The sequence below is a fragment of the Micromys minutus genome (assembly GCF_963924665.1).
Source record: "Micromys minutus genome assembly, chromosome: 24".
Classification (NCBI taxonomy): Eukaryota; Metazoa; Chordata; class Mammalia; order Rodentia; family Muridae; genus Micromys; species Micromys minutus.
Window position 1 is genome coordinate 11,344,399 of NC_137959.1, and position 20,396 is coordinate 11,364,794.

Below are 20,396 nucleotides of genomic sequence, written 5' to 3' on the forward strand. Positions count from 1 at the left end.
TGGTTGTATAATCCAGCACTTGAGGCAAGAGGGTGATTAGTTCAAGACCAGCCTAAGTTACATAATAACACTCCTTCCCAACAACAAAATGAAACAAAACTACTGTGGTTCTAGACGCACAGAGAATGAGTAGCAATGGAAACTCTTTAAAGCTTGAGGAGGAAGCTGACATGCTCATGCACACTATGATAAAGTTGGACAGGGGAGACAGAAGACCTGATGGGAGACATCCCAGCTCAAACTGCATTTTATGGGGCTTGAGAAAGCCACCACTACATAGTACAAGGCAGGGTGGAGGCCTTTAAAACCCATACCTGCTGATGCAATTTGGATGCTAAATTCCCCTCAAGGGGGCATTAGTTCCTGTGATAGCTCTGTTACTGAGTAGTGTTGACTTTTAGGAGCAGGTACCCTATAGGGGTGTTAGGTCATTGTGGCCATGCCTTCAAAGGGGACTATGGAACCTCCATCTTTTTATTCTGTTTCCTCACACATGATGTAAGAGATTTGTTCACTACCCACCCCAAGCCATGATGGACCTTCGCTAGAGGTCCACAGCATGTGAACTGTATCCAAAACACAATCAAAATACTTTCTTCTCTCCCTCTCCCCCTTCTCTCCTTACCTTCTCCCTCTCCTTTCCTTCCTCTCTCCCCTCTCCTCCTTCTCACTTTCCTCTTCTCCCTCCCCTTCCTCTCCTCTCCTTTCTCTCCTACCTCTCTTCCCTCTCCCCTCCTCCCCCCTCTCTCTCCTCTCTCTCACCTCCATGTACATTCTCTGTGTAAGCCAGAGTGTAGTTTTTTTCCCTCACAGTCACCCTTTGCCTCATTTTTTGTTGATATGAAGTCTCTCATTGAACCTGGTCTGTCTTTACTGACCATTGAATCCCAAGGCTCCCTGTGTCTCTGGCTGCCCAGTGCTGGGACTACAGGTATGCACGGTGGTACCTGGCTATTTATGTCGGTGCTGGGGCTCGAAACTCAAGTCCTCAGGTTTGCATGACAACCACTCCATCATCAAGCCACCTCTCTAGACGCCCAGACCTTGGCCCTTCATAGATGAATTGCCCCAGGTATTTCATTATCACAATCCAAAGCTGACCGACACACTCACCCTTCTCACCACAAAGCTGATGTTGTGTAGCACTGACTTGGGGCTGCCTCTTTGCCTCTCTGGGCTGGCAACTCCCTGATCTGACAGACTCTGCTCACTGTATAGCTCTGGCCTCTGTTTCTTGAACTTGTGTCTCTTCTGATCTTGTGCCTTCAGTGGGTCACTTTTCCTGTTGACTTCTTGTTCCCATGTCAGGGTGGCATTTGCTAAAAGCAAGATAGTATCTGGGTCTTCTGGTTGGGTGATGTAGGATGGGGGACTTTTAGCTATGAGAATTTTCTAAGATTAAAGAGACAACAGTAAATGGGCAGATGTCATCCATTTGCAAGAATCCTCCCAAAATACCTTCTAATGACCCCAAATTAGAATCTTGGTATTTCTACCTAAAACTATCAGGACTGATCAGAAGTTACTCCCCAGGAACTCTGCAGCAAGAAGAGCCCATGGATTCAAACTGTCTGGGATGGGTATCTTTTAACCCTGAAGCCTAGGTGGGTTGCCCACATCGGAGAACGCTGATCCAACTATTTCTCATTCCCTCTGCAAGGCAGTGAGCCTTTGCCATGGGGAGTGGCCTTCAGCGTGGCAGACACACATGAAAACAAGGTCCATTTGTCCAATTTCTTTGTCCTCTCCCTGACTCAGCTCAACAAAAACACTCGAAAGTTGCTAAATGGTACACGGCAGACCTGGTGGGGTGTCGGGGCACAGTAGAAACACACATAAACAAGCATAGCTCTCGACCTTGGAAAGATTGTCTGTGAGAAGGGGGCATGCACAGAATCGTGCACTGAAGGATGACAAGAACACAACCTTGTAGTGACACAGAGAAGGGACATACGATTCCCCTTCCTCAAAGTCAATGTGTTTGGTACCTAGCTGAGTCTGTACGGGCAAAAAAAGAGGAGGAGGAGAGAGCAGGGAAATGAGAGTCAAGACCACAACATGGCAAACAGGGAAGATGCAGAGCACGGTCGGGTGATTTGGCACGGGGTGAAATAAGCCATGTGGGACGCTCAAGGCAGAAGTGGGATGCTGAACAAGGTTGGAGAAATGGAGGGGCCAGTGATAAGGGCTCAGGTGCAGTCCTGGGAGAACAGGGGTCCATAGGTGCTGATCAGGTGTGTGTTGGTGGGCAGGCCAATACTCTATCTAACAGGTCTTTGGGAACTGACTGTAGTAACGATCGAAGGATGACAGTTTTGGGAAAAGCAGACTGGCCTATAAATCACGCTGAGTTCAGAAGATGGAGACCTCAGTGAAGGTGATGGTTCAGTGCGGAGGCTGGGGATTCAAGAAATCGCGCCCTTCTCTGAATCCAAAATGCCTGTACTTGTTTTCTACTACAGGGATATACAGAGCAAACGAGGGACTGTTGATATGCCTGCCTGTAAGAGGCAACAGTCTATCTACATTCCAGTCCTGGCTTACAGGAGTGCTCTCCCTGTTGAAAAGACTGGGGTCTTCATAGGGCTCTACTCAGAAACAAGAAAATGGGGAACCCAGGATGCTTGATGTCACTCCACATTTCACAGAGAACCAAGCTGCCATTCTGTGGTCAAGAATGTCCTCATCACAAGACAAACCAGGGGCTGAGTCAGTACAGAGCCAGTAACACTTCTGGAGAAAATGAGAATCACACCTTGGATGGGTTGTGTGTGGAGGGGGGTTAGGAGCACAGTTTCTGTCATGTTTCCCCTCCAGAGCACCTCCTGAAAAACCTTGATCATCCATCCTCTCCTCTGCCCACCAACTCTCTCCCATCTTTGTGTCCACGCAGCTGCAGACATGACCCAGCCCTCAATAGATCTGAACCCCATCCCCATTTCCAAGCATCACCCACCCACCCCAAAAATGAGATCTCTTCCCTACTCACCCAACATTACTTATACCTTCATTCTCCTTAGAGAGACACTGGCTTCGGCCACTGCTTTGACCGAGAAAGGCAAGATTGCAATTGAAAACTTCATTACATTAAACATGGCAATCACACTGAATGCCTGAAGGAGGAAAGAGAATCCAGGGTTTAGGACTGCAAGCTGCTTTGGTTCCACGCTGCTCTGTCCATGGGGGTAGGGAGGGGAAGGTGGTAGGTATGCTTACTAACAGAAACAGAGGCACAGTTGGGATTCACAGAGGAATGCTTTTTTCATTTCATGGCTCAGAAACCATGGGTTGGCGAACTGGGAGCAGTAGCTTTTTAATTTATTTTGCTTTGGGAATTTTCACAAAAAAAAAAAAAAATGTAGGGAAACATATACCTGTTTGCTATCCAAAGGTAGACTGTCTCTCAAGTGAACAGCTTCATACCTAGCCATTTATACTGTATCCCTAATTCAAACCAAGACTGCTCATTCAAAGCCCTGTCCAGATTTGCCTAACTCACTTTCACCTAGGCCAGTCAGAGGCATCTGACCCTCCGGGTGCACAACACACAGCTTCAGAGTCACTGACTGTAGGGTTCTCCCCACTGAGCCTTATCCAGTATCCCTGGATATTGGCGCTCCTCGGCGAAGACACACATTCTTCTTTCGGCTGGTGCCCCGGGAGGCATGACTTCATCTCTCAGACACCATCTTCTCACGTGTCTCACTTCATCTAGAGGCCCCTTTCTACCCCACTTAAGAAATTAATAACGCAGCTTCCTCTGGCAAATCCCATGGCCGCTGCTGAACAGGCCCTGTGGACGCGTTCCAGGTTTGAGCTAATTCTACGCTGCTAAGGGGATAGCATCAAATGCTTCCATTGCATCTGCTCCTACCTCTCTAAATCCAAAAGTACCACCTTGGCACAAAAAACCACCACAACAAAAAACAAAAAACCAAAAGCAACTAGATCTCAGCAGACAGTACACAGGCTACCTGGCTGACCTGGAGGCCCAGTCTCAGGATGCCATGACCCTAACAGGGAAAGGGAGCCAAAAGAATTCTGAATTTGGGAGATTGATTTTGGATCTTGTTTTCTTCTAAACTATCATGTCAGAAAAATGAACACCATTTGGTTTTTTTTTTTTTTTTTTTTTTTTTTTTTTTTTTGGTTTTTCTTCGATGCGATAGAACTAGAGGGTGCATGTGTGCACAAGCGTGTTTGGGGAACATCAAAAGCAGTCACAATAATCGAGCAGAACTCTGCTCAGGACACTATTGCCACTCATGCTGGCTCTGGGCTCGTGACCAAGTCCAAAGCTATACAGTGAGAGTAAAATGGACCTGAAGAGCCTGGTGTGACAATGCCCCTCTCACAAACAAAAACAATGTGGGGGTCGATGGAACTAGCAGAGGATGGCCAAGCAGAAGCTCCTGATTCTCCTCACGATCCTCCACCCCACCCTGACATCCTTGCTTGGGGGTGCTATGTTTCTTCTAGGAACGTAGCTATACTTGATTCCTTGCCCCCCCCCATTCCTCCCTTGCTTTTGCTGACTCTCCTCCAGCTACTTGTCCTGCAGACGCTTGGTTTACTACCTTAGCTGTGTTTTTCTTCAATTAAATCCAAGAGCCGTTTTCCCTCTAGCTCAACATTCCTTTATCTTTGACTGTTCTGTTCCCTTGTCAAAAGCTCTCATGTTTCACATTCATCCCACTTCCCCTCAGAGGCGTCAGCCCACATCCACGTGAGCTGGGTGAAAGCAGGTAATGTGGAACCTCTGAGGGCCCCTAGGTCCCCATCCCCACGATTCCCAGAGCTTCATGCAAAGCTACCCACTCACCCCCTCTTCCCAGACACACTGACAGGAACTACTACCAGGCTGCTTATTGTCAATGAAGGCAAAGCCTGGAATGGCCAAAGGCTGGGGAGTAGGAGAGCCAAGAATTAAACAGATTAGGCCCAGCTCTCAAGCTTGGAAGAGCCCTGACTCTGACCCCAGCCCAGTCCCCCTGATTTCTCCCTACCAAAGAACAATCTAGAGTCCCTTGTTTATAGCACACACCACAAGAGGAGCCAAGGAGCCAGGTGCTCTCTAGGTCTCCTGCAAACCCCACCCCCACACCTGTGGCCCCCACACCTGTGGCCCCCACACCTGTGGCCCCCCTACCAATTTACCAGCTGTGCTCCACGCTTAACAACCACCTCTGCCATGCACGGACAGAGTAAGAAGAGTAGGGCAGATCCTCCTGAGCTCAGCCCCGGCACTGCTGTGCAAATTGGATCTGAGTGTGGCTTATGACTCAGTGGTGCAACGCTTACCTAGAATGGGCTCAACCCCTAGCACCAGACAATTAAATCTGAGTCTAATCAATGAATCCAGTGAAATATCCTGGCATCGTTTGGTATGTTGCAACTGGGGGTCCTGATGGCTAGCACAGAAGAGGTGGAGAGGGGTTTCTCACCAGGGGCTCACCAAAGAGAGGGTGCAGAGGTAGCCTGGTTAGAGGTGAATCTTACCACCGGGGCAGTGAGCTTGCGTTTCAGGAGCACGTGGCAGGTGAAAGTAGACACAATGGCTATGATGGACACAATTGGAGCCAGGGCCGAGTTCCCGCTTTGGACGTATCCAGCCTTTTCCAGTAGTTTTCTCTCTCTCTTCCTTATGTCTGCAAAGGAGAAGGCATACGGGGAGCGACCTCATTTTACAGGCCAATCCCAGCTTTAATAAATGCTCCCAGGCTGGGGGAAAGCCTCCGCAGGGAAAATGTTTGCCACAAAATTTCAAGGACCTGAATTTGGGCCCCCCAGAGCCCCCATAAAAGCTGGGTAGGAAGGGTCATTGACTATAATCCTGAAACTCCGGAGACAGATCAGGGATTCTCTGGGACAAGCTGGTAGCTAGACTAGCCAGAATCAGCAAGTTCCAGGTTCAGTGAAAGACCATGCCCCAATAGACTTAGTGAAGAGTGATCAGTGAAGGTGACATTTGGTGGCCACCTCCACATGCCTGCACCCATACATATACAAGCATGTATACATACTGCATGCCGCATACTTGCTTAAAGAGAAAGAAAAGTGTTTTTGCTTGAATGAGAATGGCCCCCATCGTCTCATATGTTTGAATGCTTTGTCTCTAGGTGACGGAACTGTTTGAGAAGGATTAGGAGGTGTGGCCTGCTTGGAGTAGATGTGGCCTTAGGAGTGGATGCGGCCTTACTGAAGACGGTGTGTCACTGTGAGTTGGCTTTGAGGTTTCAAAAGCCCATACCAGGCTTAGTCTAGCTCATCCCCTCCCTGCAGCCTACAGATCAGGATGTAACCTCTCAGCTACTGCTCCAGCACCATACCTGCCTGCCACCATACTCCCTGCCATGCCAATCATGGAAAAAATCCTTTGAAACTGTAAGAAGCAAGTTCCCAATTAAGTATTTCTCCTAAGAGTTTCCTTGGTCATAATGTTGTAGAAATAGAATAGCTAATGTTATTAATGAAAGTGTATGAGTTGTTTCTGCCTGATTTTGCAAATGAAGATGAAATAAAACATATTGGAACCCCAGGACATGAACCTAGCAGAACCAGGATCTCAGTGTTCCTAGCTGATGATTTCCAAGGTCCCTGCCAGCCCTGATACTCCATGGATTGAGTCACAAATTCAGATGCTACAGGAGTCAGACAAGGACTCTCCATGACAGGAATGAACACAGTGAGACAAAACAAGAGTGCAGAACACAACAGAATGGAAAGCTCACATGACTGGACCTTCAACTACCCAGACTCTGTGGTTGAACTGTTATGTGCTAGCTCCCTAAGTTTAGGTGCAGGGAAGGGATTGTAAGTATCTCAGAGCCACAGGTATATCTGGTAGCCTGGAGACAGTCCAAGAGTGGCCCCTGCCAGGAGTCCCAGGAACAGACACAAAACTTCAAGAGAATGCCTCCTCTTCACAAGTCTTCCCTGATGTTTATAGTAGTCAGCCTAGTTCTAGCCTCCTGTGCAGAAGCACTTTCACGTGGGCACTGTGGCAGCACAGCGTTCTTACATTCTTCTAACTACTGTGACAAGGAGAAGACGGTATGGTGCCCTCTGAACAGAACAGGACGCTCTCAGCAGGAGGCATTGTCTTCCTTTAAAGTGTTGAATCAAGGGCTCTACTGTCCATGTGCCCTTCTCCTAAAGAATGCACAGTGTCCACACCTTTGCTCCTACCAGGGGGGTTCCCTTGAGTCCTCACCCCCAAGCTTCCCTCAGGCCCTTTATGGTACTCTCCCAATTTACCTTACAGAATGGTCAATCATATGCTCAGTCATTTGAGAGGCTAGTTTGGGGTCTGCTGTGACAGGTGCTGTGCCAGTAAGCAGGGTCCCAGCCCTCTCCCAGTGAGGCAGATAGGTAATAAGGAAAAGCAGAAAGAATTGCCTGCAATTCCACCAACTTAGGAGGAAGACTTGGGGACAAGCATGGGCTTCAAAGCTGGCTCCAGGCTAGCCCAAAACACTGTTGCAAAAGAAAAACAGCAACAATGATAACAACTGAGTAAGATGATTTCAAATTGTGTCTGGTGATCAGAAAGAAATAACCAGAGCTAAGGGATAAGGGGACACTGGTTATAGGTGTGACCAGGTTTGGAACACTGGTCCAGGTGGCCTCTGGAAGTCAGAAATGGAAAGGGGACCCAAGATCAAAACGAAGTCAAAATGAGTGTCTAACAGAAGGCCAGTCAGTACAAAGGGCCAAAAGCAGGAGGGAACATGGATGCTGCTCTAGAAACAGACAAGGGTCCTCATGCCTGGAGTAAGGTGAACAAAAGCTACTAGAAAACAAAGTCCCCAGAGGTCAGAGCGACTGAGTCAGATGAGGGCTTCACTACAAAGATCTAAATGAGGAAAGAGACCGCTCAGGGATTTCTAGCAGGGGAGCGGCATCGGCCGCTTCTGCTTCGTCTCTGAGGGGAGACTGGCTTGGACCAGGTGGCAGTGGAGTGTGGAGAAGCAGATGGGATCTGGGTAAGTCTGGAGCTAGCAAACATTGGGCTATCTCCAAGCTTAGCCGGGCCATAGTCCCAAGCCTTCACGGCGGAAGCCCTTTCCTTCCTAGCCATCTGGGTAGCTCCCCTTTGTCTGCAAACAGTTGGAATTTGATCTAGAGTCACCAAACCAAAACTGACTTGCACCACACCGAGTTAGGCTAAGTTGAGCTAAGTCCAGTGGAATCAGAATAGAAATTAAATTATATTGAGTTAGGTTCAGAGTGTGAAGGAAATATTTCTGCATTCTTTAAAGAAGTCCTATTGAATTGCTGATGTTCCAGATAAGAGCTCTCTCATCTGTGAAGGAGAAAATACGTTTTCCATGTTTTAGGGGCAAGGTTTGGTTGTCTGGCGTTAGCTCTCTTTGTTTTAGTGTTTTGGGGAGGTTTTGTTTTGTTTTGTTTTGTTTGGAGTTGAGAGACGCAGTGTCTCACTATACAGCCCAAGCTGCCACAGACCTTGAAATCCTCCTGCCTCATACCCTGAGAGCTGGAAGTACAGACAGCACATGGGCTGAAGCAGGTTCTCTAGAACCAGTCTCTGAAACACAAACACAGATTCACCCCAAATTTGTGCTTATGAGTAAGTGTGAAGGTGTGACTCTGGTCCTGTGCTGATGCGTACGTGTGAAGGTGTGACTCTGGTCCTTGAGTGACCACCACCTGGAGCTACATCAGCAGTTCTGTAACTGTATCGGCAACCAGGATTCACATTTAGAGTTGATTGAAATAGTCTTTTTAATATCACCTCAAAACAAAACAAAACACTACCAACACAAAACAACCCTCAACTGCATCCTCATGCCAGCTCAAGAAACACTATGTGGGCCACATAAGTACAATGAAGTCACTGTGAACAAGGAGGAGATGGATCTGGAAGGGGGTGTGTGTGCATGTGCGCATTTGCATGTGTATATGTGAATGTATACATGTGAGTGTATATGTATGTGTGTACATATGTGTGCGTGTGTATATGTGTGTATGTATGTGAGTGACTATGTGTATGTATGCGAGTGAGTGTATGCATGTGTGTGTGCGAGTGTATGCATGTGTGTGTAAATATGTATATGTATATGTGTGAGTGTGTTTGTATATGTATGTGTTTGAGTGTATGTGTGTGAGTGTGTATATGTGTATCTTTGTAAGTGTGTATATGTGTATTTGAGTGTGTGTATGTGAGTTTGTATGTATGTGTGAGTGTGTGTATGTGAGTGAGTGTATGTGTATGTATGAGTGTATGCAAGTGTGTGTGTGTGTGTGTGTGTGTGTGTGTGCATATACGACTGTAAACATCTAGGTCAAGGAAGCAGCCTGACACAGCTTCTTCACTGTTCCAATATGTTTGTGGATTATTTTTGTAAGGGTAACTAGCCAGCACCAGGCTCCCTGTGCCCCAGAAAAAGTGAAACCATATGCCACTCACCCTTGGGTTCACTAGAACAGATGCCTGGGTCTATTACAAAATCACTGCAATCCTTGGGAAAAGTCTTTGACCTACAGAGCACCTTAGGAGGCCCCCTCAGCACTCCGCCCTGCTGCAAGGCCTGGCTGCAGCAGAACTTGAAGAACCCTTGAAAAGTGCACTCCATTCAAGTAAGTGCTTTGCAGAGCAGCTGCTCATCTTACCGTGAATGGTGTTTATAAAAGATGTCTCCCAGGCGTACATTTTAATCAGCTTGATGCAGGTCAGAAACTCATTCATTGTCTGAACCCGCTTGTCTGTCACTGAAATTGCTGATTTCCGGAAAGCTGAGTTGAGTTTGGCCATAAACATCTGAAATCGAGATACAAGCAACTGTGTTCAGGGAGAACTGCTGAACTGCACTTGGCCTAAAAACCCAGGGACCGGAACACAAGTGCCAAACAAAGTTCTGAGGAGACTTGGCTGAGAGCCTCAGTCCTTCCTCTGCATTATGGTGGCTGACTTGGCCTGCAGGAAACCACTGGGAATCTGTCAGGTGATATAATGACATGCCAAGATGCAGGGCAGGAAAGGAGGAACTTTGGCAGGCTGCATAAGCTTCCCTCCTCCCCCAGAACACTCAAATTCAAGTTCTCAGAGAGTGACAGTGGGCCAACTGAAGACAGAACACCTGTGCTCTTAGAGGGCTGTGTATGGGCTTCGGGTGTATTCCCTCAGTACAACTCAGCGAAGGCGTGTATGCCGGTTGCAAACGTCAAGTGTTCTGCATTGCACATCCCCAAAACTTACCTGGATCGGGATGAATATGAGATACACACATATCCCGACAAGAGCTGTGGACCCCAGAATGAAAAAGGCATACACCGCACAAACGACCATTAGGATCGGGATGGTGGCTGGCAAGGGACAAAACAAGGCAGCCTCAAACAAGGAATAACTATCACTTGATAGTATATTGAGTACCTAGGAGGAAAGCAAAGAGGTTCAGGCTTAGGACCCTTCACGAAGCTCTGATTGGCAGGAGGCGGGGTCAGTGTGATGAGTTGCCTGGTTTCTCTCTGGCATGACTTTGGAGGGCTAGTTTCTTAGAATAAAAGACCCCAAAGATGAGAGCTGCAAAGGCTTACAGGGGTGTTTGCGGTAGCATGCTGAGATGTGGTCTATGTCTTTATTAACACCAAATGATCGCTCTTCTGACGGGCATGGTGACGGAGGCATGTGAGCCCAGCACTCGGAGGTTGCAGCAGGAGGAACTTGAGTTCCAGGCCAACTTGGGCTCCACAGTGAGACTCTTGTCTCCAAATCAAAGAAGGAGAGAGATAAAGAAGAAAGGGAGGAGGAGGGGAAGGAGAGCTCTCTTCCAACTTTGTGCAAAGACTGTGGCCCTGTGGCTGAGGGATTGCAAGTAACATGTAAGCCAAAGTAAGGAACAGCGTCTGGGGAGCATGTTTAAGGAGAGCTGAGCTCAACCCTAAGGAGACACTTTTTTTTTTCTCCTTTCTCCTTCTGACTTTCTGGAAAGGGTTAGTTAGGGTGGTTGGATCTCTTACAACTGTCCTGAACCACTAGGAGAGACTTGTGGCAGGGAGGAAATGTTGAAGGAAGGGAAGTCCTCAAAGCCACCCTCCCCCAAGCCCTGAATTGCCTTCTTTCAAACTCCTTTCAGATAAAGGGAGATAAATTCTTCTTCTTTGCTATTAATTTTTTTATAGTCTTGTGTATCCCCAGCTGACCTCAGATTTGTTAGTGTAGCCAAGGATGACCTTGAATTTCATCCTCCTGCCTCTGCACCCTATGTGCTGGAGCATGCAGGCAGGAACCATCACACCTGGCTCACGTGCTGCTGGGGCGAAGCCAAGGGTTCTGTACATGTTAGGTGAGCACTCTGCTAACTGACCTCTGTCCCCAGCTCGTATCCTTCCATGCAGAATCTACTCTGTACAGTTTTCTTGCCCTTACAGGTAATCAAAGGGGTTGAATGATGCCACCCTCTTTCCCTGAGCCAGCTTTTCAAATTCCGCAGCTCAACGGTGAGCCCTCTTCTGTATGACTTCCTCTTGTGTTGTCTTCAGTCCATTACCTCGCTCAACAGGGGATTTGTTCACATCCAGGTAGGATGTGAACAGCGAAAAGGAGGCAGCACAGCCCACACACTCACAGAAACAGGACCGGCATGTCAAGTGTAAGCTCCTCCCAGCCTAGCTTACCTCGCCTGCAGAGATGTGAGTTAATGTCTTGAAGGACAGCAGGTTTTCGAAAATTAGCGTGGAAAGGGCCACCTTCAGTCGGATCGCCGTGCGGTAATTTATGGCCCAGGCAAGGGCCCAAAAGAGGACTTTGGTAAACTCGGTGGCAAAAAGGGCCAGACACAAGCAGATGCTGATCCCAACGTGTCCGGAGGAGATGCTGGTAATGTGCTGGAGGATTTGGTGAATAAGAACGGTCTGTAAAACAGTTCGGTGGAGAGAAGTGAGTGCCACTGGATGGAGCACCCAGGAGGCCCCCGGTGACAGACAGCTGACTTCACGGGCAGACAATTCTCATTCATTTCAGCCATGGCGGCTGCTCTTGACAAGAACTGGCTTTCTGGAAATTCACCCCCAAGGAACACAGAGATAAACATGATGAACTGAAGCCACTGACTCGGAGAGAAAAGGGACTGAGGACATACTTTGCCCAGCTGGGGGACCTGGGAGACGATTCAGAAGAGCCAAGCCCACTCACCGGCCCTAAGGCGGCCATGATGATGCACAGGATGTTGGCTACGACATCCATCAGCACTCGGGTCCTCTGGAACTTCCAGACCACACGGCCCAGAGAGGCCTGTTCAGGCCCTACCCTTTCTATTTCTTCATCCCAAAGGATTTGGAATCTGCAGTGAAAGAAAGGGGGAGGGGGAAAGGAACAGACAGTCTATGTCACCAATCAGCTGGAACAGCTTTGGTGGGCAAACTCTTGCAAGGGTGCATGGCTCAGCCCTCCACCCAGTAATTGATGCCTTTGGGAAACGCAGCATTTCTCTTTCTTCTTCCTCCGGATAAGTAAATTGTAGGGAGACTGGTGGAGGAGGGTGGTGCTCAGCCAGAGCTGTTGATAATATCTGCACTAGGTGCCTCCTCGACCTCTGGCTACAATACCCTCAGGCTACTTCTTCTTTCATAAGAAGACTAGGGAGCCATGTGGGGTCATCGTGATGACATGATTTGCATATCTGAAAGATTACTTGGTGGCTGTGAGCATGACTGGCGGAGTTAGTCAAGGCAAAAGAAAAGGATCAGACAGGACATGGGGGGGGGCGTCTGGCCAGAGGCACAGTGCTGGCAAGTTAAGAGGAGATTCAAGGACAGGTGGTCAGGGGGGTGACAACAGGACTTGGTGGTGGGCTAGATGTGGGAGGGAAAGAGACTGAGGACCAACCCTAGAGCCCAGTTTCCCAGTCTTAGCAACTGTGAGAAAGGAAGAGTATCTTGAGGTTTGGGCTGAGGGTCAAGAATGCCACTGTAAGCTCTTGCCTACTAAGTGTAGCTATAGAGTCAACACACAAGCAAAGAAAAATGAAACTCCTATATTCATATAAACCCAGATGGGATACCCTGCACTCTAGATACTGAAACCTGTGGGGTATCCAAGTGCTGCTGATGCTAGGCTTGTGGAATTCAGATCCCAGAAGAGAGGTCTGGGGCTGAGCTGGGCCTGCCAGTAAACAGCATTTGTTTGGTACTTAATCTCCTGGCCTGGGAGAAATCAGGCAGGAAGGCAGGGCAGCGTGAGAGAACAGATAATCTAAATTGATGTTGGGAAGAAAACTATTTTTTAAAAAAGCTTAATGAAAATCACTAGCTGGAAAGCTAGGATTAAAATCTAGCACCCCACAGACCCTGATCTAGCCCCTCAAAGCTCAGAAACCTTCTCAAGACTGTAGGCAAGTTAGCAATAACTGGGATTTCTTCAGAGCAGGGATGAGAGGTAAGGCAATTCTTCCCCCAGAATTGACCGCAAGACTTGCACTCAGCCTCTTGCGTATATATTCCAGCGTGTGCTATGCTTTGGACTATGTGGTCAAAGTTAGAGCGACCTCCAGGAAAAAAAAAAAAAAAAAAAAAAAAGATGGTGGCTTTGAGGACCTTCCCTTGGCCAAGACTTTAGAGGGCCTCAGAAGCCATTTCAGTCCAACTATTAGAAAGAATGAAGTTTAGGACTATTGAGTTGCTTGCAGTTAAAAGCACTGGTTGCTCTTGCAGAGGACCCAGATCTGATTCTCAGCAACCACGTGGCAGCTCATAACCATTTGTAACTCCACTTCTGGGGGACCTGACACCCTCTCCTGACCTCTTCTGGCAGCAAGAGCGTACAGGATGTTCATACACGTGCAGGCAAAACACTCACGCACATTAAAGGCAATGAGTGACTGAGACGATGTCTTCCTGCAGATGTGAACAAGTCTGTACATTTCCAGTCAGCCACACAGTGTGTTCAATTTTTTAATTAATTGTTTATTTATTTATTTGATGTGTATAGATATTCTGTTTGCCTGTTAGCTACACACCAGAAGAGGACGTCGGATCCTATTACAGATGGTTGTGAGCCACCATGTGGTTGCTGGGAATTGAACTCAGGTCCTCTGGAAGAGCAGTCGGAGCTCTTAACCACTGATCCATCTCTCCAGCCCCATGTTCTATGTTCTAACTTCAATATAAAAAAAACATAGCCTAGACTTGAGGAGGCAGAGGCAGGTTAATATCTCTGAGTTTCTAGGCCAGCCTGGTCTACATAGTGAGTCCTAGACTAGCCAGGACTAGACAACAAGAGCTTGTCTTATATTTTTTAAAAAGGAAAAAGAAAAGAAAGAAAGAAAGAAAGAAAGAAAGAAAAGAAAGAAAGAAAGAAAGAAAAAGAAAGAAAGAAGAGGAGAGAAACGAAGACATCTTTCTGCACACAATGACACAATGGTTGCAGGGATTAGAAAGGATCAGGCAGGGTCACCAACATATTAATGGTGTCGGCCTCTGGTAAAGGAACAGAAACATAGTTGGAGAATAGTTCCACTGTTTAAACATTACTAAATCACATCAATTAGTTGAGATCAATTGTATACTTTTACAAGTTAAAATTGGCAAATATGGGTATTTTGTAATATGGACATACAATGGTGACATTAAAAAACAAAACAAAAAATAAATAAATAAAATAGAAATGATTACCTAGAGCCTCATGCAACAGCCTAGGTAGGACCCAAACAGCACAGAGTAAAGCATGTCCCAAACTGCCTATCAGCCGTGGTACTCATACAGTGCCCCACCCTCCAGCCTCACATTATAGTCCTCTATGTCAGCATTTCCCCAGAGACTGAGCCAAAAAATGCAGGCAGTTCAAGCCACATCCCAATGAATAGCCACTGAAAAGAATCAGCAACCCTCATGAGGGTCTGTTTCCACGGGAGTATCAGAAGCAGGTGAAGGGACTCTTCAAACCCCTCGCTCACAATGCCATTCCCTTGCTGACCCTGGTACCTCTTGGCGTTGACATCAGATGAGTCATAAGGAGATAGTGGGGGCAGGGTGTCCACAGTCAGTGTGTGCTTGTAACTTCGAATCATCACAGGTGTGAGCCAGGAAAATGTGGCGAAGGACAGCAGCCCAGCATCATCCACAGGATTGGGTGCCAACCTAGAGCAAATTATACTCTCAGGGTCCTGGATGTTGGGCTCCCTGCCCTCATACCCTGGCTCTAATTTGTGGTCACAGCTACACATGGAACCTGGGACTTGCATTCATTAGCAGGAGAGCAGATGGTGAACGTTCAGGAAACACGCAGGTCAGCTGTTAAACACGGCCAATATTCAAAACTGAGTAACACACATTTAACTATAGTATCCTAAATCAAAGGTAATCATGCCCAAAACTTAGTGCTTCCTAATTATTTTACATTTTTGCTTATAATCCTTGTGACAGGACCTTCCCCAAATGAATAAAGATTTCAGGGGACCAATCACTGGGCGAGGAGTAGGTGGGACTTCCAGGTTGGAGAAGGAAAAAAAAGAGACAGAAAAAGGTGACTGGATTTTGGATGGGGGGGTGGGGGAGAGCTTGGAGGATAAGACTAAAAAGCAAGAGGCCCCTGGTTTAGATAGTGGATCTGCTGGGATTCAACCAGAGGATTTAACTGGGAATGGCCTACAAATTAAGATGATAGTTGCTGCGACCAGCAATTGTGTTACCTGTTGATTCTAAACTAAGATTGTGTGGTGTTTTTCTTCAGGCGGTGACTTGGCTGAGTTCCAAAGGGAAAGATACACAGCAAAAGGTAGGTTTGTGAGTTCACCCCAGCAAGTTGTGTGAATTTGGATGTGTGGGGCTGGTGTGGCAGCAACCCGCCATGGGGACATTAGCAAGTCAGGTGAAGAGATTTTGGATTTCTGGGTCTGTCCTCTGGCAGCAGTGTAGTCGCCTTTTCATTATTTCATGCAATAGATGGCACCCAACGTGACAGGCAAGAATCCACTTGAAATTTAAAATTCTTAGCTTTTAGTTAGAAATCTAGTTAGACATTTGGAAGTCTGGCTAGCAAAGTAGAGTTGAGTCAGTCACATGTTGACTTAAGATGGGGACCCTGAAACAAAGAGAGAGGGCTCTGAGGTCCCCCGCTGTGAGAAGAGACAAGATGGCTGCTCTGGGTCAGAGAGCCAGAGAAATGGAAACTGCCTACTTCTTGGGGCAGATATTGACTGAACTGTGAATTTATAAAATTTTGATTATTTGCTTTTAGGATAGACTGGTATATCTGAATCACGCGGGGAATTTCACCAATGGTTCAGAACAAGGATAGGGAAAATTAGTCACTGACTCCAAGTAGAGATTAGTGATAACTGCTGCTATGAACAGGTATTAATTAATAGAAGTCTGTGGCCCCAGGAAGAGAGCACAACAGGTAGATGGTATATTAAAGTCTGCAGGAAACTCATTCCCTAATGTGGGCTCCACAGGAATTTTGGGTTTATATCCTGGCATGACAAATTTAAAAGGCCTAAATGGGCTCATACGGTATTTGTTTAGCTTACTCCGTTTGCTTTCATTGTTTTTATTATTAAAATGGGTGTGATTTTGAGTATTGTGGTTGTCTTATTATTCCTTGGGGGGCACAGAGCAAGCTGACTTGGGAGAAGGGTTTTGTCTTTGTGTTTTTAGAAAAGGTTATTAGGCTCCAGACATCTTCCAGAGCTGTATGGATCGAACTTGATAGAGGGAGACCCCCGGAAGAACTAGATTCAAGAAAATAAAACAAGAAAGGAGCATAATTTTATCCTAACCAGTCTGTACACCCTACACAAACTGATAAAATCCATGTAGATATGTTGATGATACTTAAATGTTGTTTTGAGATTTATATATTGCAGAATGTCCAGCTTTGGTGAGTCTCATTGTCAGACACGATGAACCGACCTGCTTGAACTCCTGATCTCAGGGACTTTCAGCCAGATCCAGTCAGTACAGGCATCAGAGACGATAACAATCATTGGTGTGGCCTTCTTAAGGCCAAACAACTCCCCCATTTCCCTACCCCCCCCTCAAAGATATCACAACATGCACATACAGCTGGAAGTAGTTATGAAGAGTCATCGCCCCGGTTCCCTGGATTTGGGGCCTGGAGGTGGTTATTCTAATTTTTTAGAAATGGTCATAATTTAACAGGGAGAAATTAGACAAAATTGATTGTGCAGCCATAATCCCATTTGGCAGAAATAATTGCTACTAATTTGAAACTATAATTTCTCACATTAGTACAGAATTTTTTATTGGCATAAATTTTCTCAATTGTTACAAAATTTTTTTAAATTACAAGGTTTGGACCCAGTCCTTCTATAAATGACACTACAAACTGATCTGAGATGATTAAGCATATGAGTTAAGGGCCAGATAGAAAATTCTTGGCTCTGAGTTAATTACTAGGGTGTTTGCAAGATAATTCTGTTAGAAATAGCTAAATGTCGTTAATGGAAAACAATCCAGTTACTTTACATAGATAGTTTTCAAAAATGTCAGAAATCTGCAGAATGTGACATTTGATAGTATTTATTCATCTGTTGAGACACAGCTGCTCCTAACAGCTCCCCTTTTGTGGATTCAAAGAAGCAGCTGAGCATCTCCACCTCCAGGTGAGGTTGTACATTGTGGCCAGGTGTCCCCTAGGCAGAAATTGCGTGTTTCTCCTACAGACCTGTACTGTTCTTGAGAGAACACAAATTACAAGTTAGGACCGCTTAGTTGTGCTGAGACAGAATAAGCTAGTCCTTAATAATTCCTGTCTCACTAAGGTCTGTCAGATTCCTGGGCCAGAAGGCTAAAGACCGATGCTCCAAATTTCCTGACAATACAGGGGACTGCATAGGTAGGCAGCTGTCTCTACAACTTCTCTCAGTTCTGGAAGACGTGTTAGGCTCTCTAAATCTTCAGATAATATTAATCATTCTCAGATGGATTTCTGACGGGGTTGAAAGACTAGTTATACTCTCATAGCCAACCCAGACTATTTAACATCAAGAGAACATATTTAACTATATTGCTTTCAGATGGTATATAACATATGGATTTTAAGCCTTTCTTAAGTTAGGATAAATAAAAGAGTGTCCTATTTAATTGACAAAATTGATAGACGTGTGTTAGGTGTATTTTGTTCTTTGTAGATTACGGAGTGATAATGGTTGTACTCAGCTTATATTTAGAGAAAAGTTCTTTTTTAATTGGTTAGGAAGGGTGAGGTATGGTTGTGCCTTCCCCTAATGAATAAAGATTTCAGGGGACCAATTGCCAGGGAAGGAGTAGGCAGGACTTCTGGGTCAGAGAGGGGAAGAGAAGAGATGGGAAAAGGTGTCTGGGTTTTGGATGGGGAAGCTTGGAGAACAAGATGTAACAAGCAAGAGGCCCCCGGTTTAGATGTGGATCTGCCACTGGAGGATTTAACTTAGACTGGCCTACAAATTAAGATGATAGCTGCTGTGCCCAGCGATTGTGTTACATTTTGATTGTAAACTAAGACTGTGTGGTGTTTTCCTTCAGGCAGTGACTTGGCTGAGTTCTAGAGAGAAAGGCACGGCAGCAAAACATGGGTTTTTGAGACATAGGACCATAGTGAGCCAGGTGGAGAGATTTTTGGATCTCTGGGCCAGAGAGTCTGCAGGGATGAGAACAGGCCAGGCAGTGTGGTGACCTCCTTTTATTATTTCACATGACAAACCCTTAATTTTTTTATTGGACTGTATTTCACAAAACACAAAATGTTGCACGAATTTGCATGCCATCCTACATGGGGTCCACACTGACTGTCCTAATCTTTAACAAACCTACTGTTAACGCGCTCATTGGCATCGCTGTCTCTGTGTTCTTCGTTCATTCACCATCTTTGTTTTAATACCCAGGAGTGAGGGGCTACTGTACATCTCTCCTTCTTCACATTTAGTGGTCACGTTAATAGCAAGGATATGGTACTTACACCATAAAAACTCAAAAATATATGGAGTGAATATGGTCAAACTGGAGTGTGTGTGTGTGTGTGTGAGAGAGAGAGAGAGAGAGAGAGATAGAGAGAGAGAGAGAGAGAGAGAGAGAGAGATGGGGGGGCAGAAACAGACAAATGGACTGAGAAACTGTTGAAAACAAATAAAATTTAAGACATACTGTAAGTCCAAGAGATGCCACTTGGCCTTCTGTTACTCAGCAAAGGCAGTATTGTCTGGTGTTGTGGCTAATGCTATTTATTATAAGATAATAAATAGGCTGAACTGTTGAGCATATGTGCTTGGAAGTCACAGAACCCTCAGAAGCACGCACACCTTGCACAGCAAATGCCCGAGTAAACTTGCCAAGACGGTATGAGCTACCCAAATCATCGCAGCCCAGGTTGCTTTATTTTACTGTAATGTTACCTGTAAAATTGTAAGCTGGGGGGGGGGGGCACTGCTTTCTCTCAGATGGTAAGTGGTGAGGCAGTTTATTAAACATAGAGGCTGACTGCTGAGCTGCAGGCAAATGTTTTAACCTCTCTCCAGTTGCCTCCCCATCAGCTAAAGACGGTACCAGAACTTTTAGAGTGATTGTGAAGAATAAAGAAGCCGGACTAAATTAATTAATTAAAAGTTTATAAATGCCGTGAGCAGTCCAAGCACAAGAAAGGTTCCCATAACGTGAGCTGGTATCTCACCAACCGAAGGAAGAAGCAAGAAGTTAGTGATAAATAAACGAGGGGACAGGTGGATAAAAGGACAGACTTATGGAGCAGCATGTGACAGGCAGAGGCTGAGGACATCCGTGGGAGCCCTGCCCCCGCACACCCCACCTCTCCTCTTGGCTCACCTTGCATAGGGTCGAACTGGGATCATGGTTCTCAGGCTGGGATCATATCTCTCAGTGAAGGATCTCCGACGGCCTCTGCGGTCCAGGTCTGAGATAAGGTACGGCCCTTCACCCACCATCTTGATGGTGTCCTGGAACCCTAGACTCTTGGCTTTGAGATACTTTAACTCTGCAATCAAGCATAAAGAATGCCCCTGAGAGGTGAGGACACTGGAGGGAGAGCCAAAGGCCATTGTTTCAGCCAGACTTCTTTGCTTGCTTTGAGCCCTCAGACCTGATTTTATCCATTTGTCTCAATATCTAAGAAGAACTGTGGCCAGATACCACCAAAACCCTGTAACCTATATTTTGAGACCCCCTCCAGTTGAAAAATCACATGTCATTCCTCTTCTGTTTTTATGTTGAGTTGGCTGAGAACCGTAATTAAGGAGCAACCCATTGGGCAAGGCTGGTTCTCAGCCCAGCAAGACAGCCTCAGGAAAAATGGATTTACTTTCTGGGTTTGGGTGAATTCTGTTATACAGATGCCTTTCTTCGGATACATCCGTGTCCCCTCCACCTGGATACCCAGAGGTGCACAAAGAACTTCCACAAGGCCACCCCACAGGATTAACCATGAC

The 20,396-nt window shown here is 46.3% G+C and overlaps 1 protein-coding gene across 3 annotated transcripts in view; it reads right to left on the bottom strand.

Annotated features, from left to right (window-relative positions):
- The window catches only part of LOC308436050 (ATP-binding cassette sub-family C member 12), a gene marked incomplete at both ends in the record, with an annotated part of 62,572 nt that extends 42,677 nt beyond the window's left edge, over positions 1–19,895 (bottom strand). For all 3 annotated transcript variants that reach the window (XM_080936833.1, XM_080936832.1, XM_080936831.1), the window contains 9 exons: positions 1,114–1,392; positions 3,006–3,113; positions 5,500–5,648; positions 9,634–9,781; positions 10,220–10,393; positions 11,638–11,874; positions 12,155–12,302; positions 14,941–15,096; positions 19,777–19,895. In XM_080936833.1, the coding sequence (XP_080792959.1) occupies positions 1,114–1,392; positions 3,006–3,113; positions 5,500–5,648; positions 9,634–9,781; positions 10,220–10,393; positions 11,638–11,874; positions 12,155–12,302; positions 14,941–15,096; positions 19,777–19,895 (1,518 nt within the window). The remainder of the gene's footprint in view (positions 1–1,113; positions 1,393–3,005; positions 3,114–5,499; positions 5,649–9,633; positions 9,782–10,219; positions 10,394–11,637; positions 11,875–12,154; positions 12,303–14,940; positions 15,097–19,776) is intronic.
- Between the last annotated feature and the right edge of the window lie 501 nt (positions 19,896–20,396).